General features: G+C 34.5%; 1 protein-coding gene across 1 annotated transcript in view; it reads right to left on the bottom strand.

Moving 5' to 3' along the window:
* Positions 1–22,375, bottom strand: part of ADAMTS6 (ADAM metallopeptidase with thrombospondin type 1 motif 6) — a 275,958-nt gene that overhangs the window by 135,033 nt on the left and 118,550 nt on the right. Inside the window, exon 9 of the mRNA XM_052659189.1 lies at positions 7,135–7,281. Coding sequence (XP_052515149.1) covers positions 7,135–7,281 — 147 coding nt within the window. The remainder of the gene's footprint in view (positions 1–7,134; positions 7,282–22,375) is intronic.

The raw sequence follows: 22,375 nt of genomic DNA, 5'->3' as shown, positions 1-22,375 counted from the left end.
TGTGGACCCCCCAAAAGTTTACAAACAGGATAACCTGAGGAGAAAAATAAAATATGGAAAAAATTCTTTCCTGATAGCTAACAGAACTGGTTTAACCTAGGAAGAAACAACAGTAATTACTTCATTTACAGTTCTTGTTCCCAGGTATTAATGGTCTACAAATCATGGTTGGTGGGCTTTCCTAATAGCTCAGCTGGTAAAGAATCCACCTGCAGGAGACCCCGGTTCAATCCCTGGGTTGGAAAGATCCCCTGGAGAAGGGAAAGATTACCCACTCCTGACCTGGAGTCCATGGGGTCACGAAGAGTCAGACATGACTGAGTGACTTTCATTTTTTCTTTTCACTTTCAATCCTGGTTGGCATTCTTTAAAAACTACCAAATCAGATGACTATTGCAGGAGCCTCCAGACAATGAAGAATGCCATGTACTGTGGTCCCCTGTGGGAAAATCTTTCTGAGAAAGTCTACCCCAAAAGTGATTTGTCTTTCAATTGCTTTGTATTGATGTGGTCTAGTTAGTTATCTCGGAGAAGGCAATGGCACCCCACTCCATTACTCTTGCCTGGCAAATCCCATGGACGGAAGAGCCTGGTGGGCTGCAGTCCATGGGGTTGCTAGGAGTCGGACACGACTGAGTGACTTCACTTTCACTTTCATGCATTGGAGAAGGAAATGACAACCCACTCCAGTGTTCTTGCCTGGAGAATCCCAGGGACAGGGGAGCCTGGTGGGCTGCCGTCTATGGGGTCGCACAGAGTCGGACACGACTGAAGCGACTTAGCTTAGTTAGTTATCTAGCACATGTCATTCTCTTTCCAATATATATATATATTTTGTAGAAGAAACATCATATGAAATACAAGTGAAAAAAAACCAGACCTTTAAATAATAAACATGTATTTAGGAATACAGCATCAACAAAAACCTTTTAAAATGGATTTGGCTATAGTTGTACAAAATATCAATGCTTGTAAGTCTAGTGTTTTACCTACTAGTATTGGCTCTAGGATAGCAAGTGTAGGATATCTGCAAGGTTGACTTAAACTGTTTTTACATTTTGGGTAGAAAATGTACCACATATTTTCCTTCTAGTAATGATAAATATTATATACAGTAAAACCTTGACTGAAATATTTGAGGGGTAAGATAGTCTTCATACTGTAATTCTTAACTGAGGGTTAAAGCTATAAAAACAGTTTTTGCATGTTACTAAAATCTGTCTGTTACTTTTTGGTTACTTTCAAGTAAGTTAAACCTATAAACATTAAGTATTAATTAACTCTTTAGTCGCTCAAGCTGTCTGACTCTTAAAGAGACCCCGCAGCCTGCCAGGCTCCTCTGTCCATTGGATTTCACAGGCAAGAATTCTGGAGTGGGTTGCCATTTCCTTCTTCCAGGGATCTTTCCCAGGGATTGTGCCTGCATCTCTTGCATTGGCAGATAAATTATTTAGCCCTGAGCCACCAGGGAAGCCCTTAGAAGATAATAATTCTGGATATTTTCATGCCTCTGTGCCATCAATTGCCATTATGAAGTATCACAGATATAGGTATAGAACGAAGATAGAGGACATGAACCTGAGAGATGTACATTTAACTCTAAGAAGTGTTTTCTCTGTTTTTTGTCCCCTTAGAAAATTTCCAAGTGCTCAATCACAACTCTCCTTGTCTCCCAAAGAATTAATGATTTTTTTCTGTGTAATTCAAATTTCTAATGCCCACATATTACATTTTCATTCTCCAAATAAATAAAAGGTATAAACTCTGAATCTACAGGGAAGAGGATGCAATTAATGATTTTTAAAATAATTGTTTTTGCCTGATTTTTAAAATAATACTTTCTTTGGTGTTCTCAGCAATTATTCATCTCTCAATTGATTCATCTGACAGTTCTTGAATTCTACATAAAAGGAGTCATTTTGTAGGTTTTCTTTTATGACTTTATCCTTCTGCTCAATATTATGAATGACAGACACATCCATGTTGAGGTGCGCAATTGTAAGCTATTCATTTATATTGTTCTTTGATATTCCATTTAAGACTATGTCACTTCTATTAACAAGTGTTTAAATTATTTCTAATTTCTGGAAATTGCAAATTATGCTGATATAAATCATTTTGTATTGTCTTCTGGTATAAATGATTTTCTTAAAAATATTAGATATGAATTAATTACACATATTTTATAGTTGTTTTAACAAAAAGAGGCTATGAGTAATTTTTACTAAAGTCACAATTAGTCAATATAATAATTCTTATGATACTGAGCCTGTTATTTATGCTATTTCAAAATTAATAGTAGTATTATATATAAATTTTCTTGAATTTTCTCATAAAATGCCACTTTTAAGCATAGCGAGCTTGTGCCCTAGTGTCATATGTGAATTTTTTCACTCAGAAAACATAAACCTCACTCAATAATAAATGAAATGGAGAACATTGTATATTCCACCTATAAGATGTTATTACAACTTACTATTGCTTGCGACAAGATACACTTGTCCTGAGCAAAACTGTATACTCCATAAAAGTAGAAGTATGATTAGTTCCCTAGAAGCACATATTTCACAACTAAAAGTCTAATCCTGGTTAGTGTCTATAGCAATATAGGTAATTATTGAACTAATACACTCCACTTTTCTTTATGCTTCTAAGACAAGGCAAAAAATTTGTTATTAGTTTGAGAACATGCTTTTTCCTCAATTATGAAACTCTTAGTAAATCAAAGTATATTTACATTTCCAGAAATCCTTACAGAATGATAGCAAAGTCATATTTTATGTATTCTACTTCTAATTTAGAGAAGTCTTATTTACAGAGTTCAAAAATCAGCTTTGAAAATAGAAACATGAGCCAGATTTGTGTCTTCAATTAAAATGTACAGATTCTTATGTAAAATATGGTGTCTTGGCTTTGTTTCCAGAACACATGAAAACATAATTGTAATTTTAGATTTATTTTTTAGTTAAACAATTACACTATAAAGTACAGATCTTCAGCTGATAACAGTGGGTCAATCTAAGAAATAAATCTTTCTGTATAACCCTGATTATATCTTAACAGTTTCTTAACAACAACAACAAAAAGTTAACAGATAATATAACATCCACTTTTTCCTATAAAGTTGTGCTAACACACGTAAATTAAGCAAAAATGAATTAGGTGTCTCATCTATGGCAAGTCAAGTGTCTTACCTACTACATTTTCATAAATTGCTTTACCAATCTTGACAAAACTAACAATATATTACCTTTAAAATGAGTTACTCTAAATCAGACCTTTATCTCTTACCCTCTATAGGACTGGGATACTTGAACACAACTGAACTTGAGGCTTCCAATATGCAAACACTATGCTAATCATGTTTACTAAGCTATGCTCTTTCTCTCCATATGTAATTATGACTTATCAAAGATATTTATGGGTTAGAGTGAAGTCCCCAAAATATGTCAGATAAATGGAAGGAGGAGAAATTTGTTTTGCTAAGCTGTTTTTTGGCTCCACATAAAAAAGAGGTCCCATCTATAAAAGTTGTTTTCTGTCTAATAGACTACTGATAGTGACCTTCAAAAGTAATTGCTCTAGAAGAATTGTTAAGTGCCTTACTTGTCCTGTTCATCTTATATCACTTCTCTTGCAGCTCTACCTTTCTTTCTAGTTCATCTTCAACCATAATATTGCTTCTCTTTTTTTCAGCTTCCATCTTTTCTGTGAAAATATTTAATTTGGAACTGTAGGAAATTTTGCTACAGATCTCTGACAGTTCAAACAATATAACAGACTTTAATTTAAATAGAGCAAGAGTTGATTCACAGAGGCCCCAGGATTTTTGAGGACTATATGAAATTACTCTGTACTACCACTAAGTGGTGGAAAATATATGAAAAACTGGCCTCAATTACTTCTGGCTGCCTTCTACTGCCTGGTAAATTAGCCCATAGACATCAATGAATGTGAGCCATAATACCAGGTTCATCTTCTCTAGTTTCTAAATAAATAAATAAATGAATAAATAAATAAATAAGTCCCGCAGGCAGATAGGAAGGACACTACCTGCAAAGCCGTCGTCGAAAACATCAGAAGCTGGCATAACACGTCCATTTTAACGGTAATGGGTTCTTTATTATTTAATCAGGACGGCTTCTGGGCGATTCATGAACCACTTATTGAATCACCGAGTTTAAGAAATCTGAAAAAAAATATTGGGAGTTGGTAAACACCATCTCCTGATTGATCAATAGCACCTAGTGTTTCAGAATGACACGAGAGACTTTTTTTACTCTATTGGCATTTAAAGGCCATGGAATTGCTTTCAGTTGAACATAGTGAATAGTGAATCTCTATAAATCATAGAAAGCTTATTGTTAAAATCCACCATCATCTTTGGCCTATATAGTCACTAAGTAGAGAAAAGTATGCATTCTGTTGGCAGGGCTGCAGTTCCTAAACAATTCATCTTTCAAGATTTCTTTTTCTTGAGAAGAGAAACTAAAATAAAATGTTATGAGTCTTTTTGAGCCAACTATAAAACATAAATGTAACCTCAATCCCTAATCAAAATATCACTGGATTTTTAAAAAGATCACACAAAGCTGTTAAAGCAATTAAGTCCCCTGCATTAATAAAGAGGAACAAAGAAATTCAAGAAAGTTACTATTGTATCTTTGTGCTCCAGTGAACTGACCTTTTTAAAGGGCCTTGTGTTTAAAAAACCTTTATTGCTTGGTCAGATTACAGAGTTATTTAGTTTACTATTAAAGAGAGGGGAAGAGATGCCAACTTCTCCCCAAATCCCTACCCATTGTCTTTTACATCTATCTTTTACTAATGCCTTTAACTTTGTGAGCATTCCCATGAGGATGCAACAGAAATATTTTTATAAAATACAGGATAATAAACCCACTAGAACCCTGTCAACACTAATTATGCTTACACATAGAAAATGCAAAGAGGCAATAAGGCTTACATAATGCTTTTTGGATTAATTCTTTCAATTAATTCAGTGGAATGATTTATTGTAACTAGTAATAATTTTACATCTCTCAACAAACCAGTGGTGATTTCTTAACTGTGTTTTATCAGCAATTTAGGGATTCCCTTTTGGAATGTTTTAACAGCCTTAATACAGTTTTAACTACACGGGGTCTGGCAAGAGATCAAAACCAGTCCTTGTATTTAGTATAAAGAGATATTCCTAGCAAATGGGCTGTACAGGAGAAACAAGACAGAGCAGAGAGAAATGATGTACTTGGGGAAGGAAAAAAAAGCAAAAAACAAGCAGAGAAAAGTCTTCAAAAATGCACAGGAATACTGAGCATTCATACAGTTTGTCTTTCTGGAGATAGACACTAAGATTTCATTATAAAAACATGAGCCCAGTCAAGGGAGAAATTCCAGATCTGGCTTCATTTCTAGGGAGAGTAGATCTTCAACAGTGCTTAAAGTTTAGGTTATATGATCTTGTTAAAACATCTCAGAAAATGATACTGCTAGTGCTTTGTGTTAAAAAACTACAAAAAGATGTCAAATTTTCTGTGGTCCTTCACCCAGTTTTGGCACAAGGCAAGTATTATAATTTATCTATTACAAAAATTAAAAATTGTTAGGTTATAGTATAGCCATCCAGAAAAGCTACCTTCTAAAAATACTTCCAATTCCTTCAATTTCATTATCACATTAATTCAAAAGAGTCCATTTTAAACATTTGTCTTTTGATCTTTGACTGAGCAAAGCACTGCTCTCAGTAATTTATTAATAAAATCTCTTGTCTGGGGCTTTTAAAAATATGCAATTATAAGTTTTAAGAATATAATCTGGTTCTTAGCAGATATGAATCAAAATCTTAATAAGTATTATTACCCTACATAGTGTTAGAAAGAAAATGTTGGTCGCTCAGTTGTGTCCAACTCTTTGCAACCCATGGACTTGTAGCTTGCCAGGCTCCTCTGCCCATGGAATTTTCGAGGTAAGAATACTGGAGTGGACAGACATTCCCTTCTCTAGGTGATCTTCCCGACCCAGGGATCAAACCCAGGTCTCCCTCCGAATTTCTAAAACATTACACTATGATCATGTTAAGGTGAACTTTAAACAAAGACAGTTTTTAAAAAGAATTTCTGTTGCTCTCCTGTACTTTGGGTATGACCAACTTTTTCACAATACTTAATCACTCCTCCTCCGAAAAAAATGGCAGAAAACAGTGGAAGGTAATGACAGAACAACAGTGCTTAAAACCTTGATATTATTTAATATACCACGTAATGAATGTCTATTAAGTGCTTTATATACACTATGGTGTTATACATAATTATTTACATAACAACTTAATAATATGTGTATCATTACCTAAATTTATTCAACAAATGAAGTCACTGAATATTAGAAAGTTTAAGTAAAAAACATGAATGACCAAGATCACACTGTTAGAGAGTGAGACCTAAGTCTAACAGTTTCCAAAGTCTAATCTTAAAGTTCTATGCAGGTGAAATATGGAAAAACATCTGCTTTCCTAAACATAGTTACACCTGAGCTAATTTATAGTCTTCAAATTTAAATAACCGGACTCTTAGAATATATGTTAAAGGACCAGCAAAGAAGTTCTCAAACTGGAGAAAAGATGAGTCACTTTAATATATTTTCAAAGACAAATTTTCATTTTCTTATTTTCATTTCCTGGGTGTTTGGTTTTTTGTTGTTGTTGTTGTTTGTTACTATTAGATACTTTGGCATTTCTACAGAACTCAGTTTTTTTTTTAACCAACAAAATGAAATATGTAATCACTGAATTAAGGCTTGGCTTATGCATTACTAAGTTATGTAAATCTAAATTCTTTCTAACATTCCTTCCCATTTATTTAACATTTCTAACTCACATCATCAACTCCTTTTACAGTCTTACTCCAGTTCCTTAATCTGTTTGTGTCCCCCTAATTTAGTCTGTGTTCTATTTGAGTACAAAGAAAAAAATTTAAAATTTGCCACAATGATATACTGAAGTATTTGGGGAACAGTCTGAAGTATCACTGGGACCCATAAAAGTTACTCATTATGCAAAGTTTGAAGCACTACATATTAGGCTTCTATCAATGGCTTACTTCTGGAGCAATTCATCATCACTCTCCAGAGATTACTTACTCTAGAAAGCTGGTGATATAATCTCGGCTGCAGGCAGACCAGGAAAAGGGATTGGTATTTGCAGTAATGTGAGCTGCCATAAGTTTTGCTGCTTCATGACCTTTTGTCCCACAAGAATTTCCAATTCCATCATGGTTCATACCAAAACTGTTTTGACAAGGAAGAAACATAAGAAACATACAAGAAAAAATTAGAAAAAAATAAATAAAACAAACCCTCAATATGTTTTATTTCCTTTTTAGATCATTTATTAGCCCTATCAACATATGGCTTCTATCAAGATAGACTAGATTCTCTAAGGAAATATAGGATTAATGTAAAGAGATTAAGGAATAATTCAATGATATAATGTGTTTCTAAATCTGTTTAAATTTATACTATACTCTCAAATGTTATCTCATATGATAGTCTCTCCTTGAATAGACAGGGATGTATAATTGACGCATAAAAATCATACAGTTACTAAGTGTTGAAACTGTTAATAGCCCCTACCTAATACCTGCTAGAGTTCAAGCTACTTCATAATGCTGAATCCAAAATGGAACTATGAAAAGATAGTTATGATCCATAGAGTTCTATGTTATAGGCAAAACATAAAAACTCTTTTTCTTAATATGTATAAAGGAGAATTCAATACATTATGTAATTTATGTTTGTGTGTGTATGTGCTTTCAAACCACCTTTTGAAAAATCTTGATACATTTAAGGATTATGAGTATAGTCTTTTCTTTAACATGGCCTCTCTGATTTTTTAAAGCTTTTCTTTGTCATTTTTTCCCTGTCCTATAGCTATGCTGAGTGCTATCACTGTGATCTGAAAACATATCTCAATGATAAATCATAAAATTTTTCTGTAAAGGATCACTGCATATGAATAAAGTTAAGTCTTTCATCACAAGGAGTCAGAAGTTTAGGTGAAATCACTAAAAAATATCCTTGTTGTGTCCACTGTGACATTCTAGTAAGTACACCATTATATCTTTTCAAAGAAGTAAGTAATTTGTGTGACACAAGTAAAAAACAGATAAGAATAGCTGCTGGAGAAAAATTTGGAAAAGTAGTTGAGAACAGATAGTCTCAAGCTAGTACATGTAAGAAAGTATCAACACTTGAGCAAGTGCACAGACTTTAAAGATTTGTCAGTAATAGCGACTGAAAATTTCTAAGCAGGAGAACATGGAATTGATCCAAAGTTTAGAAAAATTATTATAGTAATTCTGTGGTGGAGACAATAGAGTGGAAAGAGAATGGAGCCAGGGAGCACAGATAAAAGATGATAACCAATTGATCTGAATGAGGGCACGGGACAGAGAAGAGGGATTAGATTTGAGACATGTATGGTAAGATGAATTCACAAATATAGTATAAAAGAGCTATCATTAAGACAGATATGGTGGGGCGAGGGAGGAGGAACTAATTATTCAGGTGTAGGGACTAACGTAAGCAAAAGAAGAGAATTATATGAGCACCCTAAATGAAACCACCAAATAACCTTCCAAGAATATCAATACTTAGTCTTGGGTTTGACATCACCACACTCAAGTCAACCTCTTCCAGGAACATAATGATGGAGTATACTGTTTGTTGAATTAGATATACATTTTGTCAAAACATATATAAATTTACAGCTACTGATTTACACTAAAAAGTTCATAACTGTAAATTTATAACTCAATAAACTTAATACTCTATATTTCTCACAAAGGTTGATGCTAAATGATTTTTTGGGAAAAATGACAGCTTTAAAAATATCATTTCTGTTTAGCAGCAGCAGCAGCATACAAATCCCTGAGTTATGTTAAGATAGGTGTATGCAGGCACAGATGGCGTAAGAAAATCATTTTTTAAAGATTCCATAATTTCTTATTTACTCTTTTCTATGAAAGTAAAGTTTCTTTTGAAATCATATTTCTCCCACCTTACAACAGAAAAATTTACCTTTCACTCATCCGTAATTTTGTAATAGTTCATTGCCTCAGGGTATAAAAACATGGGTGTCAAGGAAAGAGACAATTAGAAACAGTGTCAGGACTAAGAAGAAGAATGATTTCAGTGATTGAGTAACATATGTAGTTTCTTGCTTTCATCACGTTTATAGGACGATATAATCAAATTAATAGCTGATGGGTTGTTAAAATTTTTGATGATAGATCCCCAAGTTTATGTTTTAACAAATAATTCAAAAGAACTGAGTGATATTTCTATAATAAAATCTCTTCATCTCAACTACATATGTTATCCAATTTTATCAACATTCACATCTATAGGAAAAAAATAAAGAAGCTGAATTGGTGCTGAAACCCTGTCTTATTCTAACAGTACAGAGGTAAATACAGTAATTGAAAATATACATTTAAAGATACATCTTCTATTGTTTCTTGGTCTTTTGGCTAAGATCAAGTCTAGTAAAGATATATTTTCTAACATAAACTTTACTTTTATATTTAACTATTTATTAAAATTCATAATATGTATATATTCTTCTAATCAATTATTAATAATTGTAATGTAATGAACATATAACCCAGAAAAAAGATTTTTTATGATCACAGGAAATTTAAAAAATGTAATTGTAACTTAAATTGTTTGTTGTAGAGATATTTTATATAATTGAAATACTTTAAAGCATAAAAACATGTTTTTAAAAAATATTAAGAAATATTAAAATATGCATTAGGAATGATATTCTGGGAGGGAAAGGAGCAGCAGAAACACTGAGCTAAAGAAGGGGAAAAAAAGATGTAAATTTGACTATAAAAGATGAACCAAATGGATAAAGAAGCTGTGGTACACATATACAATAGAATATTTCTTAGCCATAAAAAAGAATGACTTTGAGTAAGTTCTGGTGAAGTGGATGAACCTAGAGTCTGTTAAATAAAGTAAGTCAGAAAGAGAAAAACACGTATAGTATATTAACGCATATATATGAAATCTAGAAAATGGCACTGTTGAACCTATTTGCAGGGAAGGAATGGAGACACAGATGTAGAGAATGGCCTTGTGGACACAGTTGGGGAAAGGGAGTGTGAGAGGAATGGAGAAAGTGGCATCAACATATGCACACTATCAGGTGTAAGATGGACAGCCTGTGAGAAGCTGTGCAGCACAGGGAGCCCAGTCCGGTGCTCCATGATGACCTGGAGGCATGCGACGGAGGCAGGGGAGGAAGGCCAGGGAGGGAGAGGATGTATGTATAACTATGGCTAATGCGTGTTGCTATAGAACAGAAACCAATACAACACTGTAAAAATAAGAAACAAAAACCAGAAGAACCTATTTGTGTATTTTTAAAATGCATAATGATAGTTACCAAATCGCTATGGCATTTAGATTCAATCAGGTATATTTAAGGAGGTTTTTACTTTTTACAAAGTAATTTCTGCAGTACTCTAGAAATTCTATTCTTTGCAATTAGTTAGACATAACAAATTTTGGACACCAACTGAAAAATAACCAATAGAGTACATAGTTTTTAAAAATTCAGAAGTAAATAAGGGAAAAGATTGGAAAATTAATGAATTCAAGTATCTGAAGAAGTAAATCTTAAATTCTATTTCTACATAATCTTCATAGTTTAAGGGTCAGGTGCAGATAGCTGTCTTAAGGATCTTGGTTTCAGTTGTCTAGGAGAATGTATACTTTTACAAATTATATTTAAAATGTAAAAAATCCGAGAAATGATATGACTAATGTCACCTGGTTTACTGACAGTGACACAAAGTGTAATGGGACTTTACAATTGCCATTCATGACATCAGCTTCAAAATATCCCTCTAATACATTGACCAGGCTGGAGTGTGTGTGTGTATGTGTGCATGCCTGTGGTGTGTGTATGTGTGTGTGTATTACAGAAAAGCTCCTTCCTGAGCAAACACTATCAGTGAGGAGTTTGGCAAAAGAAATGAAATTCACTAGTAATTAGAGAAAATAAATGAGAGAAAACTTTAAACCATCATATTAGCAAAAATGAGAATGTTACCTAGGACTAAATATTGGCAATGGTATAGAGAAATTGAGATCTTAGTATAGAACAGTTAAAGTGTGGCAGGGCAGCTGTTCCATAAGGTAATTCAGCAGTACTTTGATTAAATTAAATAGAAGAAACATTATGACCCAGCAATTCTATTCTTGGAGAGATATTCCAGAAATATTCCTAAAAGGAACATGTATGGGGATGTTAGTGACAGAATTATTTACGATAGCAAGGAATTGAAGACAACATAGGTGTTTGTCACTGGGGAATGGATAAGTAAACTTTGGCAGATGCATACTATGGAAAACTAGGCAGAAGTTGGAAGTAACAAACAAGATAGACGTCTACACATTAATATAGGTGGATCTTAGAAACACTTAAAAACTGAGAAAAGGAACAAGGTCTATACCAGTATATCATACAAACAAAAATTACATACATATTATCAAATAACAAAGAAAGGCCAAGGAACTGTTCCGGAGAGTTAAAGACTAAAGAGACATGAGCAAATGCAATAGAAACTAGACTGGAGGAGGGAAAGGTTAAAAAAAACACTGCTGAGACAACTGAGGAAATTTAAATATGGATTACATATCAGATAATAATAGTGTATAAATATTAAACTAACTTGATAATCATACTGTGGTTATGTAAGAGATTGTTTTTTCTTCTTAGGAAAGATACTGAAATATTTAGGGATGGGGACATGTCTTCAACTTATTTTCAAATAGTACAGAAAAAATACATGTACATAAGAGAAAGGTTACAAAATATTAACAATTAAAAAAATATGACTCAAGAACATATGGGAACTCTTTCTACTATGTCATTTTCTCCATAACTTTGAAAAAATTTCAAACTTAAGTTAAAAAATAAACAGACATATATAAAACAATCTGCAATATTTTGCAAGGATATAGATGATTTCAAATATGCTAAGTCACTTCAGTCATGTCTGACTCTTTGTGATCCCATGGACCAGTCTACCAGGCTCCTCTGTCCATGAGAATTCTCCAGGCAAGAACACTGGAGTGGGTTGCCATTCCATTCTCCAGGGTATCTTCCCGACCCAGGGATCCAACCCTCATCCTTTATGCTTCCTGCACTGGGAGGTGTTCTTTACCACTAGTGCCACATGGGGAGCCCAAATATAGGTATCAATTTTATCAAAGGAAAGAGGGAAGCAAGGGAGTGAAAATGAGAATACAGAAATGTACATTTACATATATTAAAACAGGGCTTCCCTGGTAGCTCAGATGGTAAAGAATCTGCCTGCAATGCAGGAGACCCCAGTTCGATTCCTGGGATGGGAAGTTCCCCTGGAGAAAGGATAGGCTACTCATTCCAGTATTCTTGGGCTTCCTTCGTGGATCAGACAGTCAAGAATCCAGATGCAATGTGAGAGACATGGGTTCGATTCCTGGGTTGGAAAGATCCCCTGGAGGAGGGCATGGCAGCCCACTTCAGTATTCCTGCCTAGAATCCCCATGGACAGAGGAGCCTAGTAGGCTATAGTCCATGGGGGTCGCAAAGAGTTGGACACAACTGAGTAACTAAGCACAACACATATTAAAACAAGAAGGGTTCTTGCTGGGACTGATAATGATGATGTGCCAAGATCTAAGGAAAGATAGATAAACAGATAAAAAATAAACTCAACCCCCTGCTCTTGAGGTAAATAATAATTTTAAAAAAAAGAACAAAGGAGTTGGTGAACCTGGTGCCCACTCCACTGAAAGAACAGTGATAGGAAGAGAACATTATCATGGTTGGTTTTATGTGTTTAATAAAATACTTCAGATTAGGTAATGACTGTCATTTGTTTGACAGAGAGAGATAAAGGCACACATAGGTAGAGAGAGAGAGAGAAATGAGAGAGACGCTCTTATGATTTCCCATATTTTGTTGAGTATGATAAGTCTGCAAGGCTTGCTCTTAAGGCCCCAGGACATTCCTCAGAATAACTTTGAGAAATGAGGTTACATCCCCTTGTTATAAAAGTATTGGGCTTCCCAGGTGGCCCTAGTGGTAAAGAACCTGTCTGCCGATGCAGGAGACAAGAGACTCAGGTTTAATCCCTGGGTTGGGAAGATCCCCTGGAGAAGGAAATGGCAACCTGCTCCAGTATTTTCTTGCCTGGAGAATCCCAAGGACAGAGGAGCCTGGCTACAGTCCACAGAGTTGCAAAGAGTTGGACATGACTGAAGCAACTTAGCACACATAGAAGTATTAGATTCCCCAAGCTCACTGTTTCTTAGTTTTGATATAAACCCACTACTTCTGCGGCATTTATCTGAGGCCATACTGTGCTGCCCATGTGGGATTTTGGGTTCCTTCCAAAAGGAAACAAAATAAATATACTAATGCTTATACTACTTGCTGTGCTTAAGTGCCCGATTCAGGAACTCATGCCTTTTGCTAGCATCCATACAACAGTAATAAGCTAACTTATTGGCTTATAAGTAAGGCAAAACAAATCTCAAATCCAATGATAGAAGTTTGTACTCGATTAGGATAACATCATTAGGAAACAGCAACCCACTCCAGTGTTCTTGCCTGGGGAATTCCACAGACAGAGGAAGCTGGTGGGCTACAGGCCATAAGGTTGCAAAGAGTCACACGACTTAGTGACTAATAACAAGGATAGCATAGCCAATTATGGAAAGCTAAGTAATCCTGAAACCAAAGTATTCCAAAGTTAATCTTAACTTTTCAAAAAATGAAGTACAAAATCTGTTAAAACAAAGTAGGCTTTTTGCTTTCTTTCTTTCCCCGGAAATAAATTGTTTGATGAACATTTTCAGCTAAACCTCCCCTAGGCGATACAAATGAAAGACTAGGAATTCCCTTTCTCATATCTTAGTACTTCTGATTGTATCTCAAAGTTTAAAGGACACTTATTTCTACACTGGGAGTAAAAAGTTTTCCCTTTTCCTCTAATATATCACTCAAAAGCAATTAAAAAAAATGGGAAAAAAGAAACATAAACTCCACATTCAATGAAGAGTAGAAAACTTGTAAAACCATAAACCACCATGTCATAATGTACGTGGAAGGATGACTAAATACAGAAAAATCAAAGAGGAATGAAGAAAGACACACAGAGGGGACAGTAATAATTGATCTAAGCTAAAACGAGTTAGAGCATGGTCTCTGAAGTTAAGTTCAACAACCTGAGGGACAGAACCAACAATACTTCTTATAAACAGCTGGAATAAGGGTGCAAACTGTTGGAATATACACCCTTATTCTAGTTGTCACAAGAGTAGATGGGGCTGACTCGGGAGTCAAACAAACCATATTTGTAGGGATCAGTCTGTCAGTGAGAAAAGGTGAAAGAGAGATTCTATCTTGCCAGTAGTTATTTAAAAAAAAAATACAGAGTTAAAGAATTTCAGTCATGCAACACTGTATATCATTAATACATTTCTGTTGACAAAGTAGCTCTGGTTCCTCTGCAACATAACCTTCTACAAGTAGTTCGTCCAGAAAAATCAAACTCATTCAAAGATGTGTGGTTCAAAAGGAAAAAGAACTGTGTCTACAAATATATTAAATATTTAAAAGAAAAAAAAGAATAGGAAAATACAAACAAGATGAAGGACATCTGGCAGGAAAAAATATTCCTACAGAAAAGATAAAAATTGGACACATATGAACCCAAACTTAACAAAGCCATCATTTCAGAAAAACAAGAATTCAATGTAGAGATACAAGTAATCAGGGAAGATATGGTAAGACAAGAGATGAAAACATGAACTGTCAGAGGGAATAAATGGAGGAGGGGGAGAATAAAACTATTACAAGAAAAAGGCCACGCTGAGGTAGCGAAAAAGAAAAACAGGCAACTGCTAAAAATATTCCTCACAGAAGTAAAAAAAAAGCAGAGTTTAAAAGGATCAAAGTAAAAGAATCCAATATATGTATCACTATTATTCCCAAAGAGAAGAATCAAAATAATAAACACTAAGAAAAGTGATTTAAAAGTACAAGAAAACTTTCAAGAAATAAAAATGGCTCAAATCTCATCAAACGTGAATTATTCTACATCCTAGGAAAAACTGACACAGGTGCATCCACATTGGATCACATCCTAGTAAAATTACTGAACATCAAAAATAAAATATATTGGGGGCAACACAAGGCAAAAAAACAAATTACCTGTAATAGTAAGATAATCAGATTAACCTCAGATTTCTCCACGGTGACATTTAACACAAGCGCACAATAGAGCAGTGCCTAGGAAAAGTCTTGCATTCAGCCAAACTGAGTATAAAGTCGTTTTGAATAAGACCGCAAGAAACAGAGGTCTTATGAATCATTCTTATAACAACTGCTTCAAGATAAACTTCAGCTTTGTTTAAAAATAATGTTAAGGTGTGATGGTTTATTGACTCTGAGTTTTATAGCAGGCAATATATACAACACATGTGAAATTAGTCACCAGTCAGATTAACTCCTTTATCGTATTTCTTAATCATATTTTCTTGTTTGTTGTTTTATTTTTCTGGGGAGGTTAATTTTATTCTCTTATGCTCATAATATATAAGAGAGAATAAAACATATATTTACATCTTAGAGAAAAACTATAAAGCAAACATCCATGATATCTCCACCAAATTTAAGAAACACACATTTTCAGAATAATAAGAACTTGTCTCCTGTACTCACCTCAACAGTTATATCCTTTTTACCCTGAGAGAGAACCACTATCCTGACTTCTGGGGTAATCATTCCCTATGCAACTCTAAACCATATATGTTAACTCTGCCTGGTTTTGAAATCTATACAAGTGGAATCACAGTGTACATATTCTTTTATAACTTGCTTCTTTTATTCAACAATCTGTTAGAAAGCATAATCTTTGCTGAGCTGTCTAGCTATACACATCATTCGTTTTCACTGCTACATAGATTTCCAATGTAAATATGCCATTTAATTATCCATTCAATGATGAAGAATTTGTTGTAGTTCCTGATATGGGGCTACTATGGACAATGCTGCTATGAAGTGAAGTGAAATGAAGTAGCTCAGTTGTGTCCGACTCTTTGTGACCCCATAGGCTGTAGCCTACCAGGTTCCTCTGTCCATGGGATTTTCCAGGCAAGAGTACTGGAGTGGGTTGCCATTTCCTTCTCCAGAGGATCTTGCCGACCCAGGGATTGAACCCAGGTCTCCCGCATTGTAGGCAGACGCTTTACCATCTGAGCCACCAGGGAAGCCTCTTAAATATCCTGGTCACATATGTAAGAATATCTCTACAACAGCTTCTTAAATTTTTGGTATCCTTTACACTCTTAAAATTATCAATGACCCCAAAGACCTTTTGTTTATGAGGTTGTGTGTAGTGATATTTATCATAACAAAAATTAAAACTGAGAAAATTTTTTAAATTAATTCATTTTAATTAAATGATTAGATTAATAACCCAATACATGCTAACATAAATAACCACTTTAATTTTAAAAATCTTCTAAAACAGAAGAATGTCACTGAGAATAATAGCATTGTTTAATTATATTTTTGCTAATCTATTTAGTATTTGGCTTATTAGAAGACAACTGGATTCTCATATTTGATTCTTCATTCAATCTACTGTGGTCTTTTGGTTTGTTGAAGTATATGATGAAAATCTGGCCTTACATTAACATATAGTTAGAAAAGGAAACGGTATTTTCACTAATCCTTTCAGATAATGGTAGTTTTTTTTGATTCTACAATAAAACTTGGCAACTAGAAATTTCTTAAAAAGTTTAGTCGTAATGCAGATTCTGAAACCATTATCAATGATCTCTTTGTATCCTGTTTCATCAATTATCACCAATCTCACTGGGAAAGTCTTTCTTTAAGTATTAGGAAGCTGGCAGGCTCACAGTGACAGAACTTTTATTAAATTTGAATTTTCACTCAAAAACGTTCAAATTTTATCATTGGCAATAAACAGGATTGTTTGTTTTCCTTGAATAGTAAGCTCTTTTGTTCATTTTTCAAGTGAATTTCTGCTAACCACCCATAGTTTTTCATTTGTTCTTTTAAATAAAAATTGTGTTCCAGGAAAAAGTAGCTAGTTCATCTCAAACAACTGCACAAGCAATTTTCATTATAACAACCAACAGACTAAGACATGAAGCAAAAGGAGGTTTACATACTTCCCATTCTATGAAACAGATGATTTGTTAAAAGACATGCACTTAAGGGTCATGATTTAATAAAATTAATAATTCTTCTGCTTCATCAAAGATATTTTTAAGTGAAACTGGGGTGATGGTAACAAATACAATGATTATTAGTATGGTTGCCTAGATTCAAGCTAAAGTGCCAGTACATACGCAACACTGTTTTTGTACAATCAGAGGAAACAACAAAAAAAGTCTTAGTATTATTATGAAAGAAAAAAAGAATACAAAAAAAAAGCGTGAGTTAGAAGATGTTCTTGAAATGATCAAGAGTTGGAAAACTGACCAAGGAAAAGAGAAAAAGAGACAGTGATAAAAAAGACATGTTCCTTCAGAAGAGAAGACTGTTTTCATTATCAATGTATCCATAATATATATTTGGTAAATATAGCAGCTGCTCAGTAAATCTCTGAAATCAAATAAATTGTACACCAGTGAGAGAGTACATACTGATCAACTGTGAACCATAACAGACATAATTTGTGAAGTATCATACATTTATACCTCCCTTGATTTCTTCAAGAAAATAAGAGATACCAAGGAACATTTCATGCAAAGATGGGCTCAATAAAGGACAGAAATGGTATGGACCTAACAGAAGCAGAAGATATTAAGAAGAGGTGGCAAGAATACACGGAAGAACTGTACAAGAAAGATCTTCATGACCCAGATAATCATGATGATGTGATCACTAATCTAGAGCCAGACACCCTGGAATGTGAAGTCAAGTGGGCCTTAGAAAGCATCACTATGAACAAAGCTAGTGGAGGTGATGGAATTCCAGTTGAGCTATTTCAAATCCTGAAAGATGATGCTGTGAAAGTGCTGCACTCAATATGCCAACAAATTTGGAAAACTCAGCAATGGCCACAGGACTGGAAAAGGTCAGTTTTCATACCAATCCCAAAGAAAGGCAACGCCAAAGAATGCTCAAACTACCACACAATTGTACTCATCTCACATGCTAGTAAAGTAATGCTCAAAATTCTCCAAGCCAGGCTTAAGCAATACGTGAACCGTGAACTTCCTGATGTTCAAGCTGGTTTTAGAAAAGGCAGAGGAACCAGAGATCAAATTGTCAACATCCGCTGGATCATGGAAAAAGCAAGAGAGTTCCAGAAAAACATCTATTTCTGCTTTACTGACTATGCCAAAGCCTTTGACTGTGTGGGTCACAATCAACTGTGGAAAATTCTGAAAGAGATGGGCATACCAGACCACCTGACCTGCCTCTTGAGAAACCTATATGCAGGTCAGGAAGCAACAGTTAGAACTGGACATGGAACAACAGACTGGTTCCAAATAGGAAAAGGAGTATGTCAAGGCTGTATATTGTCACCCTGCTTATTTAACTTATATGCAGAATACATCATGAGAAATGCTGGACTGGAAGAAACACAAGCTGGAATCAAGATTGCCAGGAGAAATATCAATAACCTCAGATATGCAGATGACACCACCCTTATGGCAGAAAGTGAAGAGGAGCTAAAAAGCCTCTTGATGAAAGTGAAAGAGGAGAGCGAGAAAGTTGGCTTAAAGCTCAACATTCAGAAAACGAAGATAATGGCATCCGGTCCCATCACTTCATGGGAAATAGATGGGGAAACAGTGGAAACAGTGTCAGACTTTATTTTTGGGGGCTCCAAAATCACCGCAGATGGTGACTGCAGCCATGAAATTAAAAGACGCTTACTCCTTGGAAGAAGTTATGACCAACCTAGATAGCATATTCAAAAGTAGGGACACTACTTTGCCGACTAAGGTCCGTCTAGTCAAGGCTATGGTTTTTCCAGTAGTCATGTATGGATGTGAGAGTTGGACTGTGAAGAAGGCTGAGCACCAAAGAATTGATGCTTTTGAACTGTGGTGTTGGAGAAGACTCTTGACAGTCCCTTGGACTGCAAGGAGATCCAACCAGTCCATTCTGAAGGAGATCAACCCTGGGATTTCTTTGGAAGGAATGATGCTGAAGCTAAAACTCCAGTACTTTGGCCACCTCATGCCAAGAGTTGACTCATTGGAAATGACTCTGATGCTGGGAGGGATTGGGGGCAGTAGGAGAAGGGGACGACCAAGGATGGGATGGCTGGATGGCATCATGGACTCGATGGACATGAGTCTGAGTGAACTCCGGGAGTTGGTGATGGACAGGGTGGCCTGGCGTGCTGCGATTCATGGGGTCGCAAAGAGTCGGACACAGCTGAGCGACTGAACTGAACTGAACTGAACTGATGGTGAATAATATACTGAAAGTATGTACTATCATATAAGCAGTAATAAATGGGCTAGAGGGCAGGTTTCAGGTCAAAATAAATGGCATCATCAGTCAGAGACAAGGTGGTTGCTATACAGAGACCAAGAGATATGTAATAAAGGTTACTCATTAAGTTTCTGTAACTGAGGAGTCTATCATACATATTAATCTACTGTTACACATGCTTTTCTCAAATGTAAGTACACAGTTTTCTATGCAAATGATATTTTTTCATTTGAAACTATATTTAAACTTCCCCTTTCTATGATAGACAGATACAAAGAGATATATCTTAGGAAAGAATGTCTTAAGTTTTAAGATATATACGAGGCAGCTCATTTGTGATTACATTTTATGTCATTTCACCATATATTATATGACCATTTAACATTGCAAAAGTAATACAACGTGTGTGTGTGTGTGTGTGTGTGTGTGCGCGCGTGCGCGTGAGCTCAGTCCTGTCTGACTTTTTGTGACCCTACAGACTCTAGCCCGCCAGACTCCTCTGTCCATGGAATTTTCTAGGCAAGAATACTGGAGGCTGCCATTCCTACTGGCAGGCTGCCATTACCTACTCCAGGGCATCTTCTCAACCCAGGGATCGAACATGCATCTCTTGTAACACAAAATAACAATTTACTTTTGATTCTGGTATATAATTAATACTGGTTCTTTTGGAAGATTTGTAAAAATAAAAAAGCGTAAATATAGACTGCTAAGTAAAAATTTAATACGCATTGTCAGGATTTCTTCTAAAAATCAAAACAGATGTTTTCAAACCTAACAGAAAATCTATATAGCTAAGGAAAATCTTAAAATGCTTAATTCAGTTTTTTGTCTAAGCAGTTAATTTTGCCATGTTGCTAATATATTAACATCATTGTTCTTTTTAGAAAACCATGGTACTTTAAACTCTGCCTTTCATTTTATTAAATATAAATTCTTCACTAAAATAAGCAGATGACTATTCAGTTCTTCAAAAATATAACACATTTACTTAGTTTCCTAACATTTTCAATATGATTAAATTTCTCTTCAGAAAGTGATGAAATAATTATAGTCTAAATTGTGACAATTATAAAATCTCAAAACTACGTCTTCTCATTGTAGCAGAAAAATACAAAGGAACAAAGGGACATCTTTCCTTATAATTATTTTCCATTTATTCTCTTTGATCTGTTCTTAGTCATAACTGATCTTGGCTATGAATCACTTGTTATAAAAAAGCAAAGATGAAATTTAAGGGATGTATTCAGAAACTTCTCTACCCACATCTGGCAAACATTTTTAGATTTAACAGTTACCCACTAGGATAGCTATTACCATTTGTTCATGTGTTTTCTAAAACAGAGTTTGGAATTCACTTCTACTTTTGGGCTTTATATACAATTTACTAAACTAAGTGAACTCAAGATTCTGAACTTATTTAGGAAGATATTTAACAAGCGAGGTGCCTAAAAGAATCTAGGACCTAGACTCTTTCCACATGTGTAGAAAGCAATGTTCACATTTAGTATAAACATTTCTGAGTTGAAAGTTAGGTTTCTAAAGCCAATGATATCACTATAATGCATTTACATCTTTTCTACTTCTACTTCACACTTTTTTCCTTTCATCTAACTGTAAAGATGCTAGGGGTCAGAGGAAACAAGCTATTTGAGACATACTAAGATTCCATGTACTATGAGCAAAATGTAACTGAATTCGTTTATGGCAGCTGAAATTTATGTCGACCAATTAGTACCATTAGTACAATCGTGTCTGCCTACAAATTCATTCTTTGTTTTTCTGCATGAAGAGAGTGCCTTATCAAAGTTCTTAAAGTTGACAGTAACTGAATTCTACTTCAGTAGGTTTAATATTTATATAACACACACATACATACACCTATTCTGTCCTGTAATTCTAGACATTTACTTCAGTAATTATCTGATTGGTTTTACCTACATTTTGTATTACTGCATGTCATAGCAAAGACTTAATCAGTGAAGTAATTCAATTTGTTAGAATTTCTTATAAAAACTTTTCTTAAAAAATCTTAATGTTACTATCATTGTTTTAGCTATTATTGGGAGTATGTCTGCATATGTGACAGCCTATATATTAAAATGCATACTGTATTAATATATATAACATATATATATGTGTATGTGTACGTATGTGCATGTATGCATATGTATATAGGCAGGTAACATAATTTTGGCTTCTTCCTAGCCCTGACAGTTATGGAGTAGTATTTTAATAATAATAGCAATATGAAATATATAAAAATTTTATAGTAGATTCATAAAATCTAACACAAATAGGAAGAAACAGGCATATTATATCATACATGGTATTACTAGTTTAGGTAAATAACAATGGCACCATACAGCTCTAAAGCTTAATCAACTGACAGAGTAAAATGTTTGTCATCTTCCATTGAAAAAAAAATTTCCATATTAGAAAAAAAGTAAGTTCATTGCTTTTCCCAAAGGGTGTAAAACCTTAAAGGAACCACAACATTCATTTTAGAGTTAGACCTTGTAATATGAACATTTATCATTCAATCATTCATTCAATCATTAACAATTATTGACAGAATGCTTATTACCTCACATTAAGGTACAATTTACCTCAATCCCTATTATCCAATACATCATGTCTGGCTTTAAATAAACAATGGCAAGACACGCTGAAACACATTCAAAATGGAAAAAAGAAACATCAAAACTAGACTCAGATATTATACAAATTTTGGAACTAACAGAATGGGAATTAAAGATAATTATAATTAATATTTAAGGGCTCTAATGAAAAAAGTAGCCAATATAGAAGAAAAGATAGGTAACAGGC

The sequence above is a fragment of the Budorcas taxicolor genome, chromosome 20 (genome assembly GCF_023091745.1).
Source record: "Budorcas taxicolor isolate Tak-1 chromosome 20, Takin1.1, whole genome shotgun sequence".
Taxonomy (NCBI): Eukaryota; Metazoa; Chordata; class Mammalia; order Artiodactyla; family Bovidae; genus Budorcas; species Budorcas taxicolor.
This window is presented reverse-complemented; position numbering and strand designations above follow the sequence as displayed.